The 12,394-nt window shown below is 41.9% G+C and overlaps 1 protein-coding gene across 1 annotated transcript in view; it reads left to right on the top strand.

Annotated features, from left to right (window-relative positions):
- Positions 1–12,394, top strand: part of itga11b (integrin, alpha 11b) — a 259,808-nt gene that overhangs the window by 210,209 nt on the left and 37,205 nt on the right. The window contains exons 17-22 of the mRNA XM_075469220.1: positions 814–953; positions 1,039–1,149; positions 2,134–2,219; positions 4,303–4,507; positions 4,594–4,692; positions 9,309–9,385. Of these exons, the coding sequence (XP_075325335.1) occupies positions 814–953; positions 1,039–1,149; positions 2,134–2,219; positions 4,303–4,507; positions 4,594–4,692; positions 9,309–9,385 (718 nt within the window). The remainder of the gene's footprint in view (positions 1–813; positions 954–1,038; positions 1,150–2,133; positions 2,220–4,302; positions 4,508–4,593; positions 4,693–9,308; positions 9,386–12,394) is intronic.

The following is a 12,394-nucleotide window of genomic DNA, read 5'->3' as shown; positions in this document are numbered from 1 at the left end:
CTACCTGTGGCCATCAGACTTTTCAACTTAACCCCTCTGAGAACATTGTGCAGACTGTACAGTTTCTGTGCAATATTCATTTTTGCTGGCGTCCACACTTGCTGATATACTGCTGTTGTACATGATTATACTGTATATATTATACACTATTTATATTGTGCTGGTATACTGTACATGACTGTACCTGCTGCTATATATGATTATAGTTCATTTTATTTTATTTAGTTTCGGTTATTAATTTTTTTTTAACATTTTTTAAAGGTATTATTTTTACAGCACGGTGGTGTGGTGGTTAGCACCGTCGCCTCACAGCCAGAAGGTTCCAGGTTCAACTCCCGGCTGGGGCCTCTCTGTTCATGTTCTCCCCGTGTATGCGTGGCTTCTCTCTGGTACTCCGGCTTCCTTCCACTGTCCAAAAACATGCATGTTAGGTTAACTGGTGTCTCTAAAATTGTCCCTAGGAGTGAGTGTGAGTGTGTGTGTGGTTGTTTGTCTCTGCTTCCCTGTGATGGACTGGCGGCCTGTCCAGGGTGTTCCCCGCCTCTCGCCCAATGACCGCTGAGATAGGCTCCAGCCCCCCCGCGACCCGACTGACGGATTCAGCGGGTATAGAAAATGAATGGATGGATGGATTATTTTGACATATTTTTCTTTTATTGTCATTGCATCTTAATGTACATATTTCTGTGCTCTTATTGCATATGACTTATTTCCTTTGAATTCTGGCAGGAGCACACGTGACATAAAAAATTCCCCCCAGGGATTAATAAAGTATTTCTGATTCTGATTCTGATATCTCTCCTCACTGCCCAGCTGTTTCATATACTCTAATATTGGATGAGCACCGGTTTCCTCCACGGGCAGTTCTGGATGAATCAGACCGACAGCAGCCCAGAAGTCTTTCTCTACAGGCAGGAAGTCAGAAATGCCAACGCCTTGGCTTTTCTGTCCAGGTCAGAACAAACCCTCGAAGTGCTGGACATTACAAAAGCAAGCGTGTTGTATTCAGTGACACAAAAACTTTACTCACAAACACAGGAGACAGCAGACTATGGACGTCCCATTGTGGTTGTCATGGAGACAGTGTTGCAGAACCAAGACAAGGGTCCAGTTTTGGACCCTGACTGGCCAAGCATCTGGAGAGCTGAGGTGAGAATCTGATTTATTTTCAGCTTTCTCTAACATAAAATTGTTTGCACCTGTGTTTTTTATAGTGATTTATTCCATGTCCTTAGGAATTGCATGTCTTTGACACTTTTTACTAATAAGCACGGTGAAACCCCCTGCCAACACTAATAAAAGGCCATGTCAATGCACAGAAATCAACCCAAGAGAACAGTTAAGAGGCTGGACAAAAAAAAGGAACAATCATCCAGATAAACTAACATGATAACCATGTCAAACTATTGCTTAAAGGACAAGAGCGTTTTTTTGACATTGGGCCCTTGATTTCACATTATAACATGATGTTCTACTCACCCCTGCTTGTTGTTGGTAATTTGGAGCTGTTCCGAAGATATTCGAGAGGCGTCTGGCTGCTCTCTTGAGATATTCGGCCATGAAACGGTTTCCTATGGGCAACGTTATACAGGCACAAACTATGCTGTTTATAATTTATTAATTACTGTACACTAGCACTGATAACGTGGAGGTGCGTCGCTTACTTCAAAAAATCCGGGTTACTGTAATTTTGATTTTTTGTGGTAAAGTGGGTGTTACTGACGTCATCATCGTGCTACTGCCACAGACAGCCCACAGACCCACTTTACGACAAAAATTCAAAATTACAGTAACCCGGATTTTTTGAAGTAAGCGACGCACCTCCACGTTATCAGTGCTAGTGTACAGTAATTAATAAATTATAAACAGCATAGTTTGTGCCTGTATAACGTTGCCCATAGGAAACCGTTTCATGGCCGAATATCTCAAGAGAGCAGCCAGACGCCTCTCGAATATCTTCGGAACAGCTCCAAATTACCAACAACAAGCAGGGGTGAGTAGAACATCATGTTATAATGTGAAATCAAGGGCCCAATGTCAAAAAAACGCTCTTGTCCTTTAATACCAGCATGGTCATTAGTATGACTTCAAAATTCAAAGAAAAATGGAATAATCCCTGTTTTATTGCCTTAGGTTCATTTCTGGAATGGATGTGAGCGAGAGGATACCTGCATGCCTGACCTTATCCTCCATAGTCACCCTGACCTTGTGAATATTCAGTGAGTATCTAAGTTACGTAATAATATTACATGTGAAATAATATTTTTATTGAAATTTTTAGACAAATATTTCCATCCAATATGAACAGGCCCCATGTCATTCATATCACCAAAATTAGACCTTTACGTTTTTAAAAGCTATTCAAATATAGCTGGAGTTGGGGGTTTTGGATCTAAGAGATGTGTAAATACTCCAGGAAGGGAATTTATCTCACAGAGATGGGCTTAAGTGTCACATGGGGTCATTCAGCCATTGAGCATGTGTGGGCGGGCAGCATCCCTTCACCTCAACAGAATGTTGCGTCTAACTAGAAGAAATTTTGTTGTGCTTAAACGGGAAGCAGATTTTCCTGAAGACGGCAGAGTGAAGGTGGGGCAGTATGACTCCTGAGGACCAGAGAAAGGCTCTGGAAAATGTTTGTCCAAGATTTTTTCAGACTAGCAAATATCCAGAACATGTGAATGAGGGAGGCGTCTCCACCATGGGCTCACCCTTGGGTAAACACCAGACAGGTTGGCTTTACTCATATGAGTCTGGTGAACAACGTTGAACTTCATGAAGCAGTGTCAGGCGCAGAAATATGATGTATGGATGAGGTTCATTATCGAGGCCCATGTGTCCTCAGATATTGGGAAACCTTTATGTTTTTCCAATACTGCCTTGATGTTAATAGTGGAGGAGTGTTTTATGTTAGTGAGCTTGTCATATTAGATTAGATCAATTTTATTGATCCGACAGTGGGGAAATGAAGCTGTTAAGGCAGCTTACAGGAAAGAAAGTATAAAGTGCAAAGACAGTGGTTGAAATAAGAAAAAAAAGATATAAATAAATAAGAATAGAATTAAAAAATATGAAAATACAGAAAAAAGCAAACACAGAAATGAAAATTGCAAAAAATACAATAAATACTATGCAAAGAACATTTGGGGAAACGACCAGATACAATTAAACAGTTGAGTTGTACATTCATGGCTGTGGGAATGAAAGATCTGCTGTAGCTTTCTTTCCTGCATTTGGGATGTAACAGTCTGCCGCTGAAGGAGTTGCTCACAGCCTCCACGGTCTAATGCAGAGGTTCAGAGGTGTTGTCCACAATGGAAGTCGGCTTGGCTAACATCCTCCTCTCACGCACCTCCTCCACAGTGTCCAGTGGGCAGCCCAGGACAAAGCTGGCCTTCCTGACCATTCCTGGGGGATGGTGGTGGTGTTCGCTGGCCTGAAGAGGTTTTGGGGGGGGGGGGGGGGGGGGGGGGCGACGACAGAGGGAGTGGGGTTGGAATCAAAACTGTTGAAAAACAGGTTCAATACGTTGGCCCAGCAGTGGTTTCCATCAGCTGTCCCTCTAGCTCCAATCTGTCCAGACATGGTCTTCAGGCCTCTCCACACATCTGCTCCTCCAGCTGCTCCTCCAGCTGCTCCTCCATCTGCTCCACCAGCTGCTCCTCCATCTGCTCCTCCAGCTGCTCCACCAGCTGCTCCTCCATCTGCTCCTCCAGCTGCTCCTCCAGCTGCTCCTCCAGCTGCTCCTCCAGCTGATCCTCCAGCTGCTCCTCCAGCTGCTCCTTCAGCCTCTTTTTGCAGCTGTGCTCGGCCTGCCTGATCTTAAACTTGAGTTCATGTTGAACTCGCCTCTGCTCCTTCTTGTCCCCTGAAGGGTTTCGTTAGTTTGGTTAATGCTGCATTATATTGTACATAATTTTCTAATTATGTGATTGTATAATATGATATATATGATATATAATATATATATATATATATATATGTACACATATTATATATCATATATAGGAAAACAATTTCATATAGAGTTGAAAATAAGTATGAATTGCTGAGTTTAGTAAGAGAACACACAAAATGTTCCTGAAGTCTCTTTTTTTTTCTTGTTAGAATGGTCAGAAAAGAGTGGTGAGTTAGGTCCACCTGTCTTAATTAGAAGTACAGTAGGCCCAAGAAGAGGGAGAATGCACGGTTCACATTAATATGTGTGTCTGTGCAAATGGAGGTGAACTAGAGGAGTGTACGATTTTCAAGAAATATATGTATCATTATTGACAAAGATCATTTATTTTTTTTCACCTAAAGCCAATTCTGCAGCTCGAGGGAAGAGGTTGCCTACTCCGTCTGTAGCAATCAGGTGGAACGTGAGGACCCAGTGTTTGTTGTGGAAACCGGGCGGAGAAGGATGGTGGTGTTTGCTCAGCTGGAAAACCAGGGAGAGAATGCATACAAAACTGCCATCCACATCTCCACCTCCCCCAACCTGCTCTTCTCCAGTCTCTTAGTCAAGGTACACAAATGTGTTATTGTCAGCCTTAATTAGATCCAGTTTGTGGTGGCTCTATGGCTCAGACACATCCTCAACCCATTCCACAGGATCAATCAGATGTCCAGATTGAGTGCTACACCGACACCAGAATGGGCACTCAGAGGAGCTGTAACATCAGTGCTCCATTCATGAAGTCCATGTCCAAGGTGGGTTATGGGTGATGGGAGCATTTTCCCTCTGATTTCTAACACCGGATGTGAACAAGTTTAAGTCACAAGGCACACACATATTCAGTTTTCAAATTAGCAAAAATATCAAATTTTTGAATTGGTAAGATGTATTTTCTAAGACGGACCAATGAAAAGCCTTCTCACTGTTAGAATGGCCTATTGTTCATCACTGATGGAGAAAAATAATAACAATCACAGGTTTTATCAACACTGTATCCGGGTTGACTGAATCATAGCTCTGCTGAGCCATGTAGTCTTTTAACTTTCTAAGTAGTTATGATTTCAGAAGCCCCCTCACAAGTTGAATAGTTTTATTTTACAGAGAAAACTTCATACTGCTACCTACACTGCTTCCGTATCACATACAGCAGCTTCACGATGAACTGATACACATTAATTCTGTTTAGACTAATCTAAACCATCAGATTTTTGTCTTCTTTTAAACATGATCTGAATCCGAATTCAAGGTTGTTTCTTCCTTAATTAACTGTTCCATAGTGGATTTGATTAGTCCATCTTTACCAACAGAATATGTATCATATGCTTTGAAGGAGTTGTTCCAGGAATGTTTGCTATTTATGGACTCTAATGTCCCCTTTATTTCTAAAGATAATTTTATAAATGAAGGGGAGATTGCTCAATTATGTGATCATTTCCAAAAAACATAAAGATTCTGTTTGTAGAGTTTCAGTCAGGATTCAGAGCACACCATTGCACAGAAAAACTGGTGAAAGTTAACTCTCAGCCTCAAGCAATAGATTTGGGTATAGGCTTTTCCTATTATGATGATCATATCATTCTAATATATTTATTTAATTAATCCCAGTGTATTGATGAAAACGACACAGAGCATGGTAAATGGTTGACTTCATCAGGATTCTATGCTTGGATCAATACTTTTCATTTATACTTGCTTCCATTGGGCAGAGGTGGGTAGAGTAGCCAAAAATTGTACTCAACTAAAAGTAAAAAGTAGTCATCCAAATAATTACTTGAGTAAGAGTGAAAAAGTGCTTGGTACTGAGTAACTGTTGAGTAACGTCTGATTTATTTATTAACACAAGCATTCAATCAGACAAAAATACTAAATAATCATCTTTAGGCAAATTAGAGTTCATCCAATTGATAAAATAAATTAAAATTAATTAAATAAATAATTACAAAATGGCTTAAATTAAAATAATCCATGTAAATTCAAGAACTTCAACAAAAAATAATAGACTTAGGAAATGTTTAAAACATATGTAACCCATATGTAACCTAAAAAACAAACATTCACCTATCCATGGGGAAAAAAAACGAGTTTAGGTTTTGGTTGACACAGAAGACACATAATGTAGCAGCTGTTTCACACTTGTAAGGTAAACATGCTTTCAGTATGAGGCCAAGGGTTTTCCTCTTCGTCTTTGTCTGCATTTCCCACCGTTGGTTCTGACATTTTTCATCTGTTTCTTTGTTTGTTTGCTACGACTGTAAACTGTAAAGCTAACCCATCCCGCCACTGAGATTGAGTATGGTCACGTGACGAGACTGCACGGCTACGTCTGATTGGTGGAACACAGTCAGGTGGTAGAGCCTTTGGTGGAAGTCTCTCTCTCTCTGTCAGAATAAAACATTAAAATGAGGCGTACGCGGGGGGATAAAAATAATGAGGCGTAGAATACCAAAGAGGTAAGAAGAAAAGTAACCAGCTCATTGTAGCCTAATGTAGCGGAGTAAGAGGACAGTTTCTGCTGCACAAATCTACTCAAGTAAAAGTAAAAAGTATAGAGATTTAAAACTACTCCCAGAAGTATAATTTTTTTCAAAAACTTACTCAAGTAAATGTAACTCGTTACTACCCACCTCTGCCATTTGGGTAATGTTATTAAGGCATGACATGAATTTCCATTGCTATGAAGCTTAAACTTAGACATAATAGAATATCTATCACAAAATAACTAGTAACTAATGGTCATTCTGGTACTTTTTAACATCTGTTATGATGTAAATATGCCAATGGGAAAGTTATTTACTTTTTGGAGCAGCTGATGGAGTTTGCCAAAGCCCAAGAAATAAGACCCCAAATCCAGAGAGCTAAAGAGCAGATATCCCAGATGTAGGGAAGACAAAAATGAAGAGCAAGGAGGAGGGAGTTTAAGCCATTTTTCCCAATGATCATCATTAGGAATGTGAGATGACTGGCAGGTAAAATGGACAAGCTTGAAGCACTGAGGAGGCAAAGGTTCAACAGGACACAGATCTGATCAGGAGTGAAGTCGGTTCTGTCGTTCAGTGAGTCATGGTGCATCAGCCGTTTCCTGACAGTTTCCACTGCTGCTGAAATCGGTATGCAAGTAAAGAGTGAGGTCACATCAAAGGACAACAGTGGTTTCACTGGGACACAGTTTCAGATGTTGCATCTGCTTCACACAGTCTGTGGAGTTCTGTTTGTGATGCAGAGTGTTTCCTAAGCTAGAGGCAAGGTGTTTGACAGTGTTATGTTGTTGTTACCCAGTTGATGCTGCTGAAAATGGGTCTGATTGGGACTCTCTCCTTGTGTATCTTGGGAAGTCCATAGATGCACGGTGTGGTCCCCTCAGGGTGAAGTCTGTGGTAGAAAGTGCGGTCAATAACTTTGTCCTTTTCCAGGTCTTGAAAGTAATCTGTGACTTTCTTCATATAGTTATTTTTTTAGTGTCTCTCTTCAGAGCCTCGTAGGTGGCGTTATCACTCAGCAATGTTTTTTTTTTCTGTGATAATAGCTGGGTTTCAGTTACGTCATCACGGGAGCGCGCCAATTTAAGTTGGTGGGCTGGACCCTTGACTACAGCATAGCAACAACATGGAGAATATGGAGATGAGTGAATATTGTAGTGGTTTAGAGCCGGCATATAGGGAAAGGTATTTGGCGTTCGTAGGGAAATAGATTGGGCGTGACCCATACTTAATGAAAATGTCTGAATTTCCTCCGAATATTTGCCAAATATAGAGGCTGTGGACATAACGAGCTACCTGGTTGTGTTTTGGTGTTCGCCAGGGTAAGTTTGTTTTCTGTGTTGTTTATGGTGCATTATCCCAATGGAAAATGCAGTGTGTAGTGCAGGGCTGGGCAGTAAAGCAGAACTTAACATGTTGAATGCCGAGCTGTGAATGTTGGCACTCAAATAACAATCAAAAATGTTTGTGTTTTGATAAAATGCCGAGATCTTAATATCCAAATACTGACGTCGGAGCCCAGTCCACTGACTCAGTAGCCAGCAACGCGCTGGGGCAGCCTTCAAAACAAAGCCCAAACGTAGCCCGTATTACATTACTGTTGATTGGCATTTAACAACATAATACTTTACTGCACTACTACAAAACAGTTAGATTTCGCACATACCTTTGACGAAGTGGCCACCGCAGACACGAGCATTTGCAGATTCAGCTCCTCCAGTCTGTAAACGTAGGTTAGCTATCCACTTTTTGCGGCGTTGTTCTGTGAGTTTTTTCCATTTCTCACCTCTATGGGCGATTACCTTAGGTACTCGATAGTAATCCTTTCCCTTCTCTCGGTTAGACCGATTGCAACATCCAAAAATGGCACAAAACTGAGGCATTTTGGGCAAAAAAGTGGCAGACAAAACAGTGTTTTCAATGGGAGCCAGCTCCAGTTGCCCACCACTTAGGTTCGCGCGCTTAGAAAATATGGAAGTGACATGAAACCCAGCTATTGCCTGTGTTGAGAACCACTGTGCATCTTCCCTTTTCTGCTGGCAAAATGGTGATGCTTTGGTCTCTGCTGAGGAATGTCACTGCCTTCTTTTTCTGTGGTGTGAGGTTGGAGGGAGGAGTTTTAGCTTCTTTTACCTTCATTAGTAGCTACTCTGTCTCTGCCTCAGAGATTTTGTTATTCCTTGTTGCATTTTCAGTAGCAGTAATGAGGTCCACCACTGGCAGTTGTAGAAATGGCAAAGTTGAGTCCTTTGGCTGACACCTTTCCTGTTTGGGTGAGGTCCCTATCTGATCAGTTCTTCACCCAGTGGTCTTGAATGTCCTTGTCTGATGGATGCAGATGTGTTCCGTGAAGCAATGGCTCATCACTGCATGGTTTGAAAATTCCACTTTTGGCATTCCTCCCTTGATTTTAACTTAGTTACATCTGGTGCTGAGTGTGATATCATTAACTTCATTGTTGCCAGTCTACAAACATAAATTCACAATGCATTCATGGTGATCTCTGGAGATTTCAGCCACACTTTTCTCTCACTTCAACAATTTGTCAACATTTTTTTATCTATTTTTAAAATGTTACTAATTAATGTTATTTTTACATGATTACTCATACTGTATTCATATTTTTTTCTTTGAGAAATAATAGATTATAATTCAGTTCAATGCGAGGCTTTGAATACATGGCTCTGAATTGAATTAGGGGGACACAAGACTTGCAAAATATAGAAGAGAGAGAGCACAACAGCACACAATGACATAATACACGGAGAACTAGGACTGTAGAACATAAGAAAAGAAGTAGATGAAGTTGATTTCTTTATTTTGTAGTAAGAACAGACAGAAACATGTCAGTTTGCCATCTTTTTTTTCAATCCCCCTGCTCTCTTCCTGTCCAGATAACTTTCCATCTGGAGTTTGAGTTCAGCCATTCCAAATTTCTGGATCATGCACAGGTTGTTATGGTAACTACCAGGTGAGTAAACTAATGTAATTTGTGATATAATGTATTGCAATTTTAATTTGATTGAAACTGAACTTGTGTATAAACCAAATATATCTGTAGGATTTGGATTTTTGCAGCACTTTTCACTTCATATGTGATGATTTAATTGGTAGTAGTTTTTCATTTTCACTGATTAGTGCAATGTTATACAGTATATGATATCAGACAAACTGCATTCTTATGGGTAAATTTTATTTAATTTTTTTTCAACCAAAGCTATTAATAATTATTGTGCAACGGACCCAACTCACCCTGATGAAATGGTCAAGACAAAACTTCAATTCCTCTGGCGGAAAAGAAAACAGAGGCCTACTTCTGGAACCAGATCTCATAGGGCATTTTGTCGGCAAGTGTGTGTTGACTAAGCCTTGGAGTCATGGAGCTTGGACAGTCACAGCAGAGAAATGGAGCTACCACCCTTCTGAGACATTAATTTCAGGGATAAGCTTTGGGGTTTGGCACTTTGCAAACCGTGCAGAAGGCAAAGACAGGCATGATCAGCCCTGGTCTCTGAGTCTTGGTGTAGGGACATTGAATGTCCCCTCACATTAACCTGAGTTGGTGTGAGAAGTAGAGTGATATTTACAATATATAGTTGGGCTCACAGATAAAAGTTCTTGAACCAGCGCTCAGAGAGAAGCTGCACTCTCTTCTGTTCCTTAGTTGGATAGGCGGGTGTCGAGATGCTCCCAAGCTCCCATCTGAGTCACACTACAATGGAGTTTTCCAGAGAGCGAGAGAGTAACCCCTATGTGACTGCAAGTTCCAGGGGCAAAGACACTGACTGCTCTGCATGCTTATTTACTATTGCAGACTATTTACTTCTTCTAAAGATTCAAATAGCAACCACACACAGTGCCAATCAGAATAGATTACAAGATTGGTGATACAGCAACAAGTATCTGTTACAGGAAAGGTCAGCGATCTCTGGTCAGAACTCTTCAGCCTAGTATTAGGTAGGTAGGTTGGTAAACACTTTATTTATCCCAAAAGAATTTTAATTATACAGTAACTTGTAAAACATAAATGCCACAAATAGAATAGAAAAGTACTTTATTCATCCCAGTGCACACACAAGCAGTGATGGATCTGTGTGTGATAGTGATAGTCGAATATCACTTACAGAATGACCTGACCTCTTTTAAAGTATATGATTAAAGCGGCAGTAGGCAACTTTTTTTTAGTCATATTAGCTTGAACTGTCATGGGATTCTGGAAGTAGAATATTAAATAGGCTGTTTAGGAAAAATAACGAAATCTGTAGCTTCCTCTGAAGCCTGTAATCATGCTTACAAAAACCGAGCGCTCCCGGCTGTTTTTAACCAATCACGTTAGGGTGGAGGAATCCTACCTGTCAATCACAGCTTGTGCACACGCTGCTGAGCGTGAGTCTGCCCCAGCTTGTGTGCGCTCACACTGGTGTGAACTCACGTGCACAACCTCGTCCACAGAGGGGGAGGGGTTTGGGGGGCGATTCGGAGCTTGTTAGAGGTTGGGGGAGGGACCTGAAAGTTGTGTCAGTTCGAATTTTCCGACTTTAGACTCGGAATTTTGAAAACCTGCCGACTGCAGCTTTAAGATTAAGATCAGATTTATTGGTCATGCATACATGCATACACACGTAATTTGTCCGCTTTTAACCCATCCAGGTTGGCACTTGTTGACACACACATGCACATGCACAGGGTCACACACTCATAAGCCCCTTTCACACTGCCGAATAACCCGCGTTTAATTCGCGAATTTAGCGTGTCCGCTGTTGTGTTCACACTGCCGACCCGGGCTGCCGCGTCAACTCGACTCGCCTTTCGACCCGCGTCGGACCCTAGTCTTTTTGCCGAGCCGAGTTTGGTGTGAACACAATCGACGCGGGTCGGACGTGGGCGTGACGTGAGGAGTTTAAAAGACAGAATGGACAGCTGATTCAGAACAACAGCGACAGGTGAGGACAAGTTTTACTCTGTTTTAGCCTACATCAAGTTGGAGACATTTTTTAATATGGTCAACTGGGGAGACAAGGAGGTCCGCGAGCTCCTCAGCCCCCGAACAGAGGACGTTATTTTCCGCCACATTTCGGGAAAGAAAGATGGACCTCTGCTGGAATTCGGGCTGGCGAGAAAGATGGGAGAGCGCGGTTTCCCACGCAGCAAGACGCACTGTAAAGTAACATCTCCATGAACTGCATTGCAAAAATGAGTTCTCAAGGTGTCCCGCCATCGTTTGTTTGAAAAATTTGATGCAGACAGGTGTATTTAACCCTACCTCCGACGCATGGCTTGTGCCTACGTCATTGCACACGCCCAGCATTTTATGTGTTTCGTGTGACGCTCTGCCACTAGGCAACTCCCCCTGAACTCGGCTTCAGGCGACACGGGTCACCCTGACACGCCAAGCGTTCACATTGCTCGACGCGGGTTGAAGGTGCAATTTGGACCCGCTAAGGTAGCGGATCGCAGTGTGAAAAGGGCTATAGAGACAGATGCCTACCTGGAGCGGAGGGCAGCCATTCACAGCGCCCGGGGAGCATGGGGGTTCGGTGCCTTGCTCAAGGGCACCTCAGCCGTGACAAGGAGGTGTACTGACACCCCTCCAGCTGTCAGTTCCACCAATCCAACCCGCCAACCTTCTGGTTATTGGACGACCGACTCTAACCACTGAGCCACGGCCGGACGATGTGTATGGATGTGAATTAAACTGTAGGTTGTAAATAGAGTGGTTTCTATACAAATAAACAGTGCAAGAGAACAACATATTTTCAGATTTTTGAGCAAGCTATTATCATATCTAGATTTTTTTTTTTCATCGAAAACCTTGCTGATTTCAGTACATTGTGCAAAACTTGTGTGCCAGTAGTCTATGTGTCACCCACTTGAAACACCCAATGCATTAGGAAGAAGGGACAAAAAGGGGGGAAATGATATTAGCAGTGTGGCAGTTCTCCTCAGTTTCCAAATACTTATTGTTATTAAATGAAGGGAT

The sequence above is a fragment of the Odontesthes bonariensis genome, chromosome 7 (assembly GCF_027942865.1).
Source record: "Odontesthes bonariensis isolate fOdoBon6 chromosome 7, fOdoBon6.hap1, whole genome shotgun sequence".
Lineage (NCBI taxonomy): Eukaryota > Metazoa > Chordata > Actinopteri > Atheriniformes > Atherinopsidae > Odontesthes > Odontesthes bonariensis.
This window is presented reverse-complemented; position numbering and strand designations above follow the sequence as displayed.